The 16,514-nt window shown below is 40.1% G+C and overlaps 1 protein-coding gene across 4 annotated transcripts in view; it reads right to left on the bottom strand.

The window, feature by feature from the left end:
* Positions 1 to 16,514, bottom strand: part of CDON (cell adhesion associated, oncogene regulated) — a 101,506-nt gene that overhangs the window by 16,543 nt on the left and 68,449 nt on the right. For all 4 annotated transcript variants that reach the window (XM_049654690.1, XM_049654693.1, XM_049654689.1 and 1 more), the window contains 4 exons: positions 14,889 to 15,011; positions 10,182 to 10,403; positions 7,444 to 7,724; positions 4,428 to 4,507 (listed from right to left, as the gene is read on the bottom strand). In XM_049654690.1, coding sequence (XP_049510647.1) covers positions 4,428 to 4,507; positions 7,444 to 7,724; positions 10,182 to 10,403; positions 14,889 to 15,011 — 706 coding nt within the window. The remainder of the gene's footprint in view (positions 1 to 4,427; positions 4,508 to 7,443; positions 7,725 to 10,181; positions 10,404 to 14,888; positions 15,012 to 16,514) is intronic.

Raw genomic sequence — 16,514 nt, 5'->3', positions numbered from 1 at the left:
CCCTAAGTTCTATCACTTTGATGCAAATGACTCTTAGATTTGTAGCACAGCCCTGATCTACCCCCTGAACCCAACGTCAACATTTTCATTTGTCATCTTGGCTTAGATATCCAGCTGGAACTTGGAACTCTAAATGCCCAAAACCAAATCCATCACCTTTTCTCAATGTCACTTTATTTAAGTTCCTTATTTCTATGACTATTACTGTGGCAATTACCATGCCATCCACGCTGGAAACTTTCTCTTCATTATGCATCTTCCTTTTTTTCTAGATCCGTATCAGTCAGTGGCCAAGTCCTAAAGATTCCCACTCTAGAACCTTCCTCATCTCTTCCTTTCTACATTCACTCCTTACATGAAAGCCAAGTCTTCGTTATGGAAACAAACTGGTCTCCTCCCTGCAATCCCACCTGTGTACTGCAACCACTAATCATAGCCTAAACGCATCTCTTGAATACACTGCTCCCCTTCTCAATAACCTTTCAGAGAATTATGATGCGACTAGCCCATTGATTTTCAACATTTAACCAATATCCCCCACTTCTCTGTGTGTGTCTTAATTAATTAATTTATTTCTTTTTGAGAGAGAGAGAGCGCTCAAGTGAGTGAGGGGCAGAGAGAAAGAGAGAGAGAGAGAGAATCCCATGAAAGGCAGAGAGAGAGAGGGAGAAAGTGTGGAGCCCGAAGTGGGGCCCGAGCTTACCTGCTGTGGGGCTTGAACTCACAAACCATGAGATCATGACTTCAGCCAAAGTCGGATGCTTAACTGACTGAGCCACCCAGGCAGCCAATGTCCCCCACTTCTGATTAACATAAAAATCTCCTATCCCTCCTGCACTGTTATTACTGAAACAACAGGGACTTTTTCCATTCCTTAAATGTAGAACTACGAGATTCAACATGCTTCTTCAAACCCTGCTCACTATATTTCGAGCTCTGTTGTAAATCACTATGATCAGACCGTGGGCTCTCCAGAGGTAGGATGCGGGCCAGTACCCAGTACATGGTAGGCACTCAATAAATGTTTCTTAAGTAAACTCCTACACCGTGACATTCAGGGTCATTCAAGATATAAATTCAATCCACTTTTCCATTTTATATCCTGCTACCCTCTACTTGGACTTCACCAGCCAGATTCTCCAGTGGTTCTTAAAGCACGGTCCCAGGACCAGTAGCATCTGTCCCAGTAGGGATTCGTGAGGAATGCAAATTCTCAGGCCCCACTCTATAGCTACTGAATCACCAACTCTAAGGGTAGAGCCTCCTCATTTGTGTTTTCACAGTGCTCCAAGTGATTCTAACGTATGCTAAAGTGTGATAATCACTGAACTGCACTATTGGCATACCTTTGCGATAATGAGGTTTGGTTCCAGACAACGGCAATAAAGCAAATGTCACAATGGAGCAAGTCAAATGAATCTGTTGGTTTCCCAGTGCATATAAAAAAGTTCTGTTAACACTATACTATAAAGTGTGCAATAGCATTATGCCTACAGAAACATATGCACAGCTTAATTAAAAAAATACTTTATTGCTAAAAACTTTAACCATCATCTGAGCTTTCAGTGAGTCATAATCACTGATCAGATCACTATAACAATGAAACTATAATAATGAAAGAGAACTATGATATGATATTATAAGACTTATAATACTATAAGAATTATAATAATGAAAAAGCGTGAAATATTGTGAGAATTACCAAAATGTGACAGAGTCGCGAAGTAAGCAAATGCCGTTGGAAAATGGGCACTGAGGGACATGCCTGATGTAGGGTTACCACAAACCTTTAACTTGGACAAAACACAGTATCTGAAGAGTGCAATGAAATAAAGCACAACGAAATGAGGTATGCCTGTATCCACCCTCAGATAAATGTTCATATAACTGAACTGAAATTTTGCCTCGTTTTGCATACACACTAGTTCAACTGGTGTTAGGAAATGCAAATGTATTCTTAGTAATGTCAATATCCTAAAGGTGTAAATTAACTAAAATTGTGCATATTTGGGGGAGTAAATCATATATCATCTACGTCTCAGCATCAGAAGCGTATTACAAACTTTGCCATCTTGGGGGATCTTGAGAAAAGATGTCTCTTTTCAGTTTCAAAGTGAAAAGAGAAGCTTTACATTTAATGCTTCCAATTTTCCAGAGTTGAAGGTAGGTACTTACTGATACTTATCTGGCCAATCATTAAGTATCAAAATCACATAATGGCTCCTGGGAGCCAGGTGAGACATTTGGCTAACCTTGAAGGCAATGCAGACAAGCCAAGATTTGCCCTGAACAGGTAGACTCTTATGTAGGAAGAAGTAAATTTAAGCTGGGGTGAAACAGAAGCTGGTTTTCTCAGGCTAAAAAGAATGTATCCATATTCCCAGGTAAAAGGCAAACCCCCAGACATGAAATTCAAGAAGTTATCAACTTGAAAAGTTAATAGAACTATTAACTGTCCACTGTCTTAAAGGGAAAAAAAAAACCAAACATGTATAACAAAACCCCCAATACTATACACATACACTCACTCACACACACATAAAAATGGCTATGAGTGAGTGCAAGACAGTAGATACTGGTCATATTCATACAAATGGGATGCATGTTGGTACCAGGATGATAACATCACCATAAAGACATGATTAGCAGCAAATTACCAAAATCTATAATCAGAGTATGCTGGGCTGATTTTACATTTCCTAGGACAATTTTTCATTTTTCAGCCAAGGACATAGCTATAGAGAGATTATATAACTTTCCCAAGATCATAGATTTGGGCAGTGGGAAAGCCTCTGTCTACTTATTCTTAGACCAGAGGTTCTCTTACAACATTACTCTGATGCCTACAGTTGAACTGAGACCTGCTGAAGAGAAACACAAAGGACAATACATTACATTTTCAGGCAATACCATTCGTTTTCATTAAATCTATTAGATTACTTACCAGGTGTATGAAGCATCTTTAGCATGTTCCTAACAAATTGTGATAAAGCCTACAGCCAGTTCAGGACAAAAAATAAGGCTTCAGTGTTATAAAACATCTTAAAATTTAGCTGGGTCATATAGATTTTATTTAAAAATGTAACAAGCAGGGGCTCCTGGGTGGCTCAGTCGATTACGTGTCTGACTCTGGATTTCGGCTCAGGTCATGATCTCACAGTTCGTGAGTTTGAGCCCTCTGCTGGGCTCTGCACTGTCTAGGGATTCTCTTTCTCCCTCTCTCTCTCTGCCCCTCCCCCACTTGCACATGCGCTGTGTGAGCACACACGTGTGCTTACTTACACTCTCTCTCCCTCTCTCTCAAAAATAAACATGAAAAAAATGTAACAAGAAATCTTCGTACACAAAATAGGCAGCTGACTCTTGCTCACATACACACCCTAAGATGGGTTAAGTAAAAGATAAAGAAAAATCTCGAGGAAGTTTTCGTTGCTTTTGCTCTGCAACTCAAAACACATGCTGAGAAATGGACTGTTAGTTCTATAGCTGACCGTTTCCTTCCAAGCTCTGGTTTTGGTAACTCCTAGACACAACTCTTAACCTTGTCGTTGATTTGAAAAATATAGGTCCCATCCCATTTCAATAATGAAATATCCAAAATCCAGTCCATACTCCAGTTATCTTATGTAGTAACTATAACAAAACTTTTACACTGCAGAATTTTAGACCTGGGATGGGCTTCTGAGACCACGTAATCCAATACCATCGTTACGGAAAAAAAAAAAAAGAACTAAGGTTTTTGCCAGACAGAACTTTAACACAACGAAAAGTCTGACAATCCTTTGGAGTTACTATATACAGAGGTAGCCCGAAAGCTTCCTGAATCTTGTCAAAATTTAAATGAACATGTTACCCTACATATTTCTATCTTGTTTGAAATACTGAGTGTATATACCTCTTAAGAGGTTTTTGAAACTCAGAAAATTAAAAGAAAGTGAGATTTTGCTACTTAATTATCTTGAGGTTTTAAGAATAATAATTTTAAGAAGCACTGAATAATCTGGTAAGAAAATTTCAGTAAAATTACTATGAAAACACATTACTATATACACAGGGTTTTTCGTTTAACATTCAAACATGCTCTCATTCATGACACAGACAGAAAAAAACAGATGAGAAAAGACAAAGTCTATATGCAGAGAATGCCTCTACTTTAAAGATTTCAAAAACATCAAACCTTTTAATAACATCTCAGTGAGAAATAACGTCTTGAATATTGTCCATATAGCTAAATAACCAAAGCCCAGAAAAGTAAAAACTGTAAAGCAGGGCCAAAAAATCAGTAATGGCCTTAAACTTAAGTCTCCATATTCTGAGATTTATATCTTACATAAAATTTCAAGAACTTCCTTTGCCAAAGGGGAGAAAAAGAAGAGTCCTTCCTATACCATAGTCACAACAACCTGTGCAAATACAGAGCCACTTACCTATTGTTGTTCCGACAATTTCGACAGCTAACGCGCTCCAGCGGGTCCGTCTGAGGTACTGCTGTGTACCTCCCACCACCCTGGTCAGGAAGGAAGTGCAGGGAAAAAGAAAAAGAGAAAAGCGTGAAGGTGTCACAGACCAATAATCAAACAGCCTTAAATGTAAAAGCCAGCCCAATAAGAAACAGTTATACACTATATTTTAACCAACCTCTGAGCAAAATGTTATGCTGATCATTAGTTACCAATATTCACCAATGAATTCTGTACAATATTAAGACTATACCCTACAAGCTAATTGCCATGTTTTTCCCAAGTCTTTTTGTACTGGAAGGAGCCAAAGAAATGGAGACATTTAGTCACTTCCCCTTCAGGGTTTCAAATCTACTGGGCCCAAAATACACTGTACATTACAACCTCCTATTCATTTTTACTTTTCTAGCAGTCATGGAAGAATTTTACGTGATGCCAGTTGGAGAAACAGGGTGGAAATCTGTTTGAATGATGTCACAAGATAAACCCATCTTCATTTTCCTGTAATTATTTCGATTAGGTCTGTTCACTTGACTACACTAAGTTTTCAAACATGTTATATTTTTCCAGATGGAGTAGATTCTCAGCCAGCAATGACTTGGAGGGGAGGATTAATATTTTGATGTTGCTTTTGGCGGAAACTGCCTGGCAATTAAGAAAAATGCCCAGATTAACACATACCTCATTGTAAAACACTCGCTTGACATATACAATGGCAAGAGTTCTTCCAAACTGGGTGTTGGGAACTGAAGCAGGCTTACGGTCAGAGTAAAAATTCTGCTTTCAGACGAAAAACAGCAGAACCGAATTTGATAAGGGTGGGAGAGGCTGTCACACTGCACCCAAACCCAGGGCAGTTCTGCAAGGTTAAGGAAAGTTCAGGCCATTGTTTTTCCCAGAATACTTTCCATTTCCATTCATCTCATAACAACGGCCAGAATCTAAGCAAACCAAAAGTACTGAAAATGTCTCTCCACATTCCTGATCCAACTAGCAACAGGAATTTTTGGGAAAACATTGAGAGAAAGAATATCCTCTGCCACATTCAGATCATGAGCATAAGCTCCAAAGCTTCACAAGATCAAGTTCACCTACGGGGTAATGTGCTTATTTGAGTCACTACACACATCAAAGTTAATTCAATGATTTTTATGATCACCAGCATTTTTAAAAATTTCCCTATTTCCTCCCACCCAGAAAAGAGGTGTAAGAAAACTAATACGTGAAAACCACAGATGTCAGCCTCTAAAACTGTACACCTAAAGGAGCAACTATTATTTAAACAGAATTTCGCCGTTCAGAAAAACCCAAACTCCTGCGTCCGAATCCTAAACCAAACATCAGACTTATTCTTTTCTGCTTATGGAAACAGCATATGCTATTCAAACTTTAATGCTCTCTCCTTTAGTTTCCTGGACAATGTTACTAGCTTGGACTAGGAGTGGAGACCAAAAAAAGTTTAGAAAGTCTGAATATAAGCCATGTCTTTCCCCACAAAATAATGAAATCATTATTCTCTTTTGATAATGAGATGCACTCAGACAAACGAGGTATTTTTCTACAACACATTAAAACTAGATCACACGAAAACCCAGCAGATGTCCAGCTTTAAGATACGAATATATATTACAGTTTTATTCTCCAAATGTAATATTTTAATAAGTCTTTGTTGAGTTGAGGGTGAAAAAATACCTCTGAACTCCCTTCAAATTTTAGCACATTGTGGGTTATGGCAAGTTTATCTGTAATCAGAACAATGACAAAAATGTCAGTGAGTGCTTAATTTGATCAACTAAACATATTATCTATTTGAAAAATAATGTGGATGCACATACATCCTAACGACATCATAAATCAAACTTCCTAATGCAGAGAACCTCTTTAACCAGCATAAATGCAAAATAAGCTAGTTACTCTAGTCCCGTTTCAAAAAATTAAACTAGATCACTAAGTTATCCCTGAAATAAAGTATTTTTAAAGGTCCATCACTCCTTGTGGCTAAAGGATGGTAATATTATAAAAGGCAAAAATCTTACAGGTAACAGCCCTACCACACATCAGGCACAAGAGACAAAAGAAACTCATTATAGGTCAAAAGTCACAATCTGGTGGCCTGCAGACATGTTCCACGTGGCCTATGCACTGCTTTCAAAAATTGGAATTAGTTGCCAACGTGTAAAAACTCTCGCCATTTCACCTGGATTTACAAGATGTTTTGGAAAAATCAGAAAACCGGTAACCCCAGGCCCTCTGTCCGTGCCAACACCAGGAGTGAACTGCAGCTGGTGTTCTCCAGATTGCTCCCGCCTCCAACTGCTCTCTTTCCCAGCTTGCTTCACGCAGTTTCACGATCTGCCTGACTCCCCTGGGCCTGCGAGTTTTCAGATTTTGCTCTAAATGAAGCAAATTTAAAGTCTCAGGTCCAATCTATGCCCTGTGGTATTTCCAGCTCTCAAGAATAACTTCCGGCAAGTTCGTTACTGGTATTCCACTTTCACCATGAAAGAATTTTAAAATATAAACCAAACTGATGAACATAACTATCACCTGACAACAGAAAGTTTACACAGATTACTCTAGATTAAGGGGTTGCCACTGATACATACTATTTCCAGTCCAGTGAGCCTGTAAGGTTTCTATGGTCACAAAGGCCAAGTAGGTCAACCATGTTATTGCACCCTGGTACCGTGGGGCCCAGGGAGGATTTATTTATTTGTCTGTTTGTTTATTTATTTAAAAAATTTTAAATGTTTATTTTTGAGAGAGAGAGAGAGAGAGAGACTGAGCGAGCAGGGGAGGGGCAGAGAGAGAAAGGGAGAAACAGAATCTGAAGCAGGCTCTAGGCTCTGAGCTGTCAGCACAGAGTCTGACGTGGGGCTTGAAACACGAACTGCGAGATCATGACCTGAGCCAAACTCAGATGCTTAACCGACTGAGCCATCCAGATGCCCAGGGAGGCTTTATTTATAATTAGGTCTCTTACATTTACTAGGTGACGAGGATGTTCAAAATCCACATGCGTCCTGGTTAGTGAGCTTGTGTGTCCCGCGTAAAGCCCTCCATTCAAGTTCCCATTCATGACTCCATTGACTCCATTAGAGATCTTATGGTGAACATGGGAGCAGCCATTGCTGAGACCTCCATTACTTATGAAGCTTCCATGAACATTCCCATTTATCCGATTTGTGCCAGGCAGAGTAGTGTATTCCACCATCTGTCCATTAATATCTGACCCGTGGTAGAGATATCCTGGAGGGTCATATTCTGTTAAAAGAGAAGAAGCAAAACAAAACAAATGAAACAAACAAAAAAACCAAAAACACACAACAGTAAGACACTAAAAAAGACAATCTTCTTGGGTAGGCAGTTTGATTAATGAAACAAACCCCTAAGAAACTATAAATACAAGAAAATAAAATGCCCTAAATATGTTCACTGTGTTCACTTAACGCCTAATTATGAGATATGCTTTGAGAAAGTTATTGCTATTTCCTTGTAAGGAGATAGCTAGGAACTTTGAGTTAATTAAGACTCTGTTAATGGGAAAAGAAATTAACCAAAGAGAAATTACTCAAAAGAATTAATAAATTATGTAAGTTGAAACTATCAAAGTCCTGGCAACACTAAGAAAAAGTGTTTAAACTCCCGCACGCTTCAAAGTGCCGAGAGAAACCGTATAAAAAAAACAACAAAAGACAGGGCGCCTGGGTGGCTCAGTCGGTTAAGCGTCCACCTTCGGCTCAGGTCATGATCTCACGGTTCGTGAGTTCGAGCCCCACGTTGGGCTCTGTGCTGAGAGCCTAGAGCCTGCTTTGGATTCTGTGTCCCCCCCTCTCTCTGCCCCTCCCCTGTTTATTCTCTCTCTCTCTCTCTCTCTCTCAAGAATAAATAAAACACTAAAAAAAGGTTTTTTTTAAACAACAAAAGGCAACCTTTAGGTAGGATATTTTATTATTGTTTTGAATTTGTTAAATGTTTATTTTTGAGAGAGAGAGAGAGAAAGAAAGAGCATGAATGGGGGAGGGACACAGAGAGAGGGAGACACAGAATCTGAAGCAGGCTCCAGGCTCTGAGCTGTTAGCACAGAGCCAGACGCGGGACTCGAACTCACAAACCACGAGATCATGACCTGAGCTGAAGTTGGATGCCCAATGAACTGAGCCACCCAGGCGCCCCTAGGTAGGATATTTTAAATAGTAATAACACTTTTAAATGAAAGGATGGAGTTATGTATACATTCACTGACTATCCATACAGTTCCTTGGTTAATACAGTCCATGTGGAAGTTGTGGTTTACTAAAGGCTAATTATTCCATTTCCTTATACTAAAAGCATTAAATAGTTGCCTCAATTCTGATTTCCAGGGGTACACTTACTAGACATATCTAGAAAACGTGAAATAGTCCTTAGAGAATATGGTACCTAAACTCTACAGTACTTATTGGCAGAGTTCGGATAAATTCTTTGAAGGTATTAGAACATGCCAAGATTGGATTAGGTGTTCTTCCTATTACTGAACTTTTTGCACAGGTGAGTTATTATCAGTATATCTGATTATCTTTTCCACTACAACTGTAAGTTGACAGGGCAGGGGCCATGTTTACTTTTTTACCAGCGTTCATTGCTTAAAACAGTGCCAGGCGCCTCAAAGATAGTTAATGAGTATCTTCTGAATAAATGACTGAATGAACATCACTATCATAAGCTTCTCTCTTTGAACATATTACCAAGTCAGAAAGGGAAATGACCTTAACCAGATTAATCTCGCCCAGACAACCAAAGCAGTACTTTTCCTTTAATGATTCAGCTCACACAACTAAAGTCGATGATACTGAAACCATTTAGAAAAAGAGCCAATCAAATGATCTCCAACCCTTTCAGCCTGGTACCACCACCACTACCAATTCTCTCCCTACTGTCTCCTGGAGGGCACCAATTCGATAAAAACAAATCATCTTTTCTCCCCCTGAGCTATTAGCTTTAATTCTCTTATTCTGGGGCCAGTGAGAAAACCAAAAAACCTCCTCCCACCAAAGACTAAAGTCTCTGCTGGATTTGATTCCCCTGATTATAACGGTTGGGAGAACAAGAAAGGGGCAAAGGAGAGGGGAAGGGAGAGAGGTCGGGAAAGAGGAAGGAAGAAGGGTTCTGGGCTAGCTGTTTTCATATAGCATCATCACTGACCGTGTAAACACTCTCATTACAAGATACACTTAGGGGGAAGAGATACCAGTCTCGAGCTGTTTGGGTACCCCAGGTACTGAAACAGGACCATGTTACCTTAATTTGTGTCATTCAGTAAAAGCAACTTAGGAAAGTATTCTTTTCCAGACTTTCCAGCCTCTTCTATTCCTGCTGACAGGTCTTGTACCAGTAAGAAGGCGTTCCTGCAGCAATCCCAGAGCTCACGCTTCAAAAACTCTTTGCTCTTTGGTGGTCCGACAAAGCCAGGGTTTCCCAGCACTAAGTCAGCTATTTACTTAGAGACCTGCCTGGTTTTGGCTTTGCTGTTTATTTCTACTGGGCAATTTAATGTGATGCTCCACTTATTCTGGCTGACAGCTAGAACAGTTTTAAAGTCCCCTCCCTGAATAAAGAGTATCTAACATGTTTTATGCCATGACACTCATGCACAAAAGTATTAGGGATCAACATGCATTCTGACAATATTTTCCCACCCATCTTTATAAAAGGACAAGGAAATATTTCTGAATGGCTTACTCTGTATGGTGCTTTGCTGGCGGTTCTTCCACAGGCACATTGCGATGAAAGCCATGAGAATGAGGACCATGACACCCAGCACGCAGCCAACTATCAGATACAACATATCGCTGCTTCTGGTAGGGCTGGTTGCAGGCCCAACGTTTCGTCCACCTCCTGGGGAATTTGGAGGGGTACTCAAGTCTTTGACAGGATACTCAGAAGCTCCAGGAACACGTTTTACTAGTTGAAATATAAAGGAAAACATGATGTCAGAGCGAACACAGACTCCGTGAAATGGTTTACTCTCTGAAGGAGGTCTGGTTAGGAATGCAAACCAATGTGTTTACACTTGTTACTGAGATGATGTGACCACCAATGAGTCACAAAGAGGGCTCAAAAGTTGAAAAATCGGATGTGCTAAAGTCTTAGTCCACAAATTCTAGAGAAATCACAAAATCAGGGAAACAAATGTACCTACTTGAACCCAAGCTCCTATACGATTATCTGCCCAATCATCCTTGTAGAAGACTATCAAAGAGTTGAAATACAAATATTCCAACTTACGGATGGAACAAATATTTCTCTGTGATATACTCTGAGCTAAAGAAGACTCAAAAGTACATATTTTATGTCTCTTTCATGTGATTACTATTACAAGATACGGCTTCGGACTATTCGAACAATCATCTGCAATTCCGAAGACAAGCATTTCAAAACCAATACCCTTTGGAGTCCACGTACATGCAGTCTTTTTACCTAATGCATTGATATTCTGAGTAAGAGTGACAACAGAAGCTAGTAACAGGTGGACTCAAATCCCATTTTCTCTGTCCTCAGAAAACATGTTCTTAATGTTTTAAATGTCATAGAGTAGCAACAGAGCATAGTGGCTGACAGCCCGGCCTCTGGAACCACACGGCCCAGCTTTATATTCTCAGTTCTACCATTTATCCTTAGCTGTAGGACTTTAACGTCCACGGACCAGGGTCTGTAGGTGGAAACTGGAGATAACAACTGCTCTATCAGAAGGTTGTAATGAAGGGTAAATGAGTTAATCATGTAAAGCACTTAGAACAGAGACTGGCACATAGCAGTGTTCGATCACTTTTGTTATTATTAGTTATTATACTTCCTGTTACGGCTTGTACTGGGGCAGAGTGGTCTTTAAAAACAATCTGAGTCAATAAGTAGTACAGTGGGGTTCAACTTTCTAGCAACTTTACACAGCACAGAGCTGGGAATCCATAAAAAAGAGGCCACCTTCCAAAGGAAAGAGGTCTCCAACAGTGAAAACTAGATGAATACTCGGCAGAGACTCTAAAAGAAACTCCTGCTTTAGGTAGTATGTTGGCTTAGACAATTTGAAGGTCCCTGCCAACTCTAAAGGAAACAAATGAGTTTCTGAGGCAAAATAGACGTTACAGATCATACATTAAAGATCATGATTACCCATGGGGAAGTCCGTCAGATTTATCTACTCTTCCTTTAGTTTTTATTTATTCACAATTCTACCAAGCTTGATGATTTTGCCAACTGCTGCTAAAGTTAATAAATTCTGTGGTGGAGGTGACACAGACTCATCAACATCAGTAAGAAGAAATAGGAGGACGGGGAGGAGGAAGGGAGGAGGAAGGGAGGAGAAGAAGGAAGGGAAGAGAAGAAGGAAGGAAGAAAAAGAAGGGATGAGGAGGAGGAAGGGGGAGGAAGAGGAGGAAGGGGGGAGGAGGAGGAGGGGGAGGAGGAAGGGGGAAGCAGAAAAAGAAAAAAAGAGGAGTGCCTGGGTGGCTCAATTGGTTAAGCCTCGGCTCTGGCTCTTGATTTTGGCTCAGGTCATTATCTCATTGTTCATGGGTTCCAGCTCTGCATCAGGCTCTGTGCTGGCAGTGTGGAGCCTGCTTGGGATTCTCTTTCTCTTTCTCTTTCTCTTTCTCTTTCTCTCTGCTGGCTCCTCCCCCCCAAAATAAACAAATAAACTTTAAAACAAAAAAAAAAAGAAGAGGAAGAAGGAGAATGAGGATGAGGAAGAAGAAGAGGCTAAGAGCATGGAACAAGAAAAGTGAGATGGAAAACATAAAGAGAAAACAAAGAACTAAGAAAAATTATGATAGTCTCTGATATTTAAGAGTAGGGGGAAATGGGCTGGCTTCAACACCATTCCTGAAAAACCTTACTAAATCACTAAAGATAAGACAATCACCGTTAACAAGAACCCTGAGGGGTGCCTGGTTAAGCATCCGACTTCGGCTCAGATCATGATCTCATAGTTTGTGAGTTCAAGCCCCGCGTCGGGCTCTGTGCTGACAGCTCAGGGCCTGGAGCCTGCTTCGGATTCTGTGTCTCCCTCTCCTCAGCTCTTCCCCTGCTCATACTCTGTCTCTCTCTCAAAATCAATAAAGATTTTTTAAAAAAAAATTAAAAAAAAAAAAACAAGAACCTTGAGTCATTTATTTTTTTTTATTTTAATGTTTTTATAATTTTTGACAAGAGAGAGGAGTACGAGTGGGGGAGGGGTGGGAGGTGGGACAGAGGATCTGTAGAAGGATCCACCAAAGCAGGCTCTGTGCCGACAGCAGAGAGCCCAGTGTGGGGCTTGGACTCACAAATCCTGAGATCATGACCTGAGCCAAAGTTGTACGTTTAACTGACTGAGCCATCCAGGCACCCCTTGAGTCATTTCTTTAAAAACTGAGATTGTGTATTATACATTCTATTTAAACAGGCTGGGAATTGTGTAATACATTTCAGAAAGTTATTCAATATGAACAGTTAATGTTTTAAAGAGCTTTTTTCATTTTTTAGTGACCTGGAAGTCTGTAGGTAGAACCTTTTATTCCCCAGCAAAGTCAATTAATGAGGCATATACTATTATAGACACATCTATGCTTAAATAATACAGTTATTACACTGTTGTCTATCTTTTATGTTTTGCCTGGCTAGATTCTTAAATGTCTTGGGGACAGAGATGATAAATTCCATTCTTATTTAATTTTGCCCTACATATTACAACACTCTAGAGGCAAGTAACAAATGTCCGTTAACGTATCATAGTGACTAATACAAAAAGCCCCTCAAATATATACTACCCAAATTAAATCCAAGGTAAATTTAAATGTCTGTATATTTATATACACATGTTTAATGTGGATTTAATATGTGGGTTTTGCAGCAGAAAGTCATATGACTAACTTAGCATTAAAAGATGGAACAATGTCTTGTCTTTATAATTCAGTTTATGTGGGGCATCTGGGTGGCTCAGTCAGTCAAGCGTCCGACTTTGGCTCAGGTCATGATCTCACGGTTTGTGAGTTCGAGCCCCGTGTCGGGCTCTGTGCTGACAGCTCAGAGCCTGGAGCCTGCTTTGGATTCTGTGTCTCCCTCTCTCTCTGTCCTTCCCCTGCTCACACTCTGTCTCTCTCTGTCTCAAAAATAAATAAAACATTAAAAAAAATTTATAATTCAATTTATCTGAGCCTCAGTTTCTTCATTAAAAAAAAATTTTTTTTTTTTTATTTTATTTGAGACAGCAAGCAGGGGAGAGGGACAGGGGGAGAGAGAGACAATCTTAAGCAGGCTCCACACTCAGCGTGGACCCCAACATGGGTTCAATCCCAAGACCCTGGGATCATGACCTGAGCTGAAATCAAGAGTTGGATGCTCAACTGACTGAGCCACCCAGGCACCCCAGTTTCATTTTTGAATTGGTATCATAAAATCACCCTAGCAGACACACTGAAGGCTGCCCAGCCCAGTCAGCAGCCTTTTCCTCCCATACTTGCAAAGCCCCAATTTTGTTGAGCTGTCCACTCAAACCCAAACAACTAAAGTAGGTCCTGATCAATCATTTCCCTCCCGGGAATGGTTTGGGGAGCATGTGACTGAGTCCTGATCACTGAGACCAGCGGGGGTGGGGGACGGGGGAGGAATATGGGAAATTTTCTCTTGTTCTTAAAAACAGACACAAGTTAAAAACAGTCTCTTTTTCTATTAGATTAACTGAGACTGGACAGGAGTTTGTAAATAGCCACATTAGCTGTTTCTATTACGTGTAGTATTATCACCTTTAAAAACAGATAATAGGAGTACCTGGGTGGCTCAGTGGGTTAAGCGTTCAACTCTTGATTTCGGCTCAGGTCATGATCTCACAGTTCCTGAGTTCGAGCCCTGCATCAGGCTCTGCACTGACAGTGAGGTGCCTGTGTGGGATTCTCTCTCTCCCTCCCTCTGCCCCTCTCCAGCTCTCTCTCTGTCTCTGTCTCTCTCTCTCTCAAAATAAATACATAAACATTAAACAAAACAACTAGAAGATATTTTATAGTCAATCTACATATGGAGGCAGAGTTGGGAATTTCAATTTAGCAGAGCGCACTGCTAATTCTGAATTTAACCACCACACTTAAGTAGATAGAGTTACACATAACTGTCATTCAAGAAACCACTTGAAGGGTATAAAGCACTTTTCCCTAAAATTATGCTTTTTTTAAAAAAGTATTCTAATTTTCACAGCCATCTCAGCAATTACTCAGCAAATATTTCTGATCTCTTTGTGGAGAAAAAGAAAAAAAGAAGAGGAGTGAGTTGCTTGGAGCCACACAGAAATTAATGAATATGATCAATGTTTCCGTAAACTAGGTTTTAGACAAGTGCTCTAGTCAACGTATTATGTTTTCCGTTGGGACAGTCTTCACGCCAGGAAAAAAAAAGCATGAGTTCTCATTCCTCTCTTACCTTTAGTTTCACAGATCATCACGTTACTAAACTCGCTTTCTCCCCCTTCGTTGAAGCACTGCATTTTAATATCGTAGGAGGTTTCTGGCTGCAGATGGCCAATCATGTGCCACTGCTTTGAACCTAGAAAGGAGAAGGAAAAGACAAGCTTTACGTATCGCACGACCCAAAGGTAATTTCGAAATGCAGTTGGAACAGCCTCCTATCGCCATAGCGTCTGTTTGCGTGATGAAAATGTCCTTCAGCGAAGCACTTCAGTAATGCGGCAAGATAAACAGCATTTCTGTGACATGCCATGAAACAAATGACAAGAGGTACATGGAATTAAAGCTATACCCGTGCACTGGCAGTAATATTTTGTTTCGTTACCAAGAATTAGTAGTAGGCCTTTCGTAAAATCCATGTTAATTTCATGCATAAGTTAAGGGAGAAAAACCCCTCAAGTCCTCTGATGGTCTATTTTAACCTAGCAAGTCAATCCAGTCCGTCCACCCTCCAGAAAGCAGTACTATAAATGAGATCAGCAAATGGCGCCCGACCCAGAATAAGCGACCATTTATTTACAAGACAGGCCTCAGAGAAACTCTCAGTTCTGCTGGACTGGATGTGACGTGAACAGACGTCTAAGTGAATGTCTGAACAAATGGTTGAGAATAATCAAAAAGCAAAATCTACTAGCGGAAACTCTTGGTTCCTGCTCCACGATTTCTTTTCTTTTGAGTCAGGGTCTCCAAACCACACAAGTATCTCTAATAGAATGATTTCTGTTATCCATGGCACCCAGCCAACGTTTCATTTAGAAACACTCCCCAAACTGAACCAACTCTCATGCGAACCACTCTCCATTTTTACTTCCACGGACATGTGATGAACTTTAATAAACAGGGACACTTCTGGCAGATTTAATGAACTCTTCCTGCACCTTTAATCCCTCTTAGAACATACCTCTTCAAACTGTTTCCACAGTTCCTTAGAAGCTCAACTATACCACCTACTGATTTAAGAATTAATTGAAGGGGGAGGAAAAACAAAACCAAACCACACAAGCAAGTCAAATCTACTCGGCTGACAGGTCCAACAGCACTGGGTTCCTTTCTAATTCAACACAGACAAAAATATTTCAGACCGGAAACACAGCCCCTTTTCCAGGTCACCACTACAAAACCCCTCATTCATAAAGACCCATAGTTTACCCAGAAGAGAATCTGCTTGTTTTAGGATCAAGGGACTCTGAAAGGCTCAAGAAGTAAAGAATTCTATGCCCCCTTTGTAAGTGTAAAGAGGACCCTAAAATAAACTTGACTCACAATCTTGATTCAAAGACTGGAATAGATCTAAGTTCCAAACACTTTCTCAAAGACTTCTATTTTTTCTCTGTCCTTGGGTCTTTCCTAGCTCAGCCCTACACTCACCTAACTATAAACTATATTCTCCTGAATAATGACCACACTAGATTGGAAGTTTTCCTTTCAGAGTCCTAGTCAAAACGTAATTAAACTGCGCTTCCAATATGTTAACTAATAAGAGAAAAACAGGTAAAAGAACACATACCTTGTTAGAATAATACTCCACTGTTACGGTAATTATTCAAATGGCTAAAATGACAGGAAGCACTAGCAGAGACAG

This window comes from Panthera uncia, chromosome D1, assembly GCF_023721935.1.
Source record: "Panthera uncia isolate 11264 chromosome D1, Puncia_PCG_1.0, whole genome shotgun sequence".
Taxonomy (NCBI): Eukaryota; Metazoa; Chordata; class Mammalia; order Carnivora; family Felidae; genus Panthera; species Panthera uncia.
Note: the sequence above shows the minus strand (reverse complement) of the source record. Positions and strands in the feature narration are given on the sequence as shown.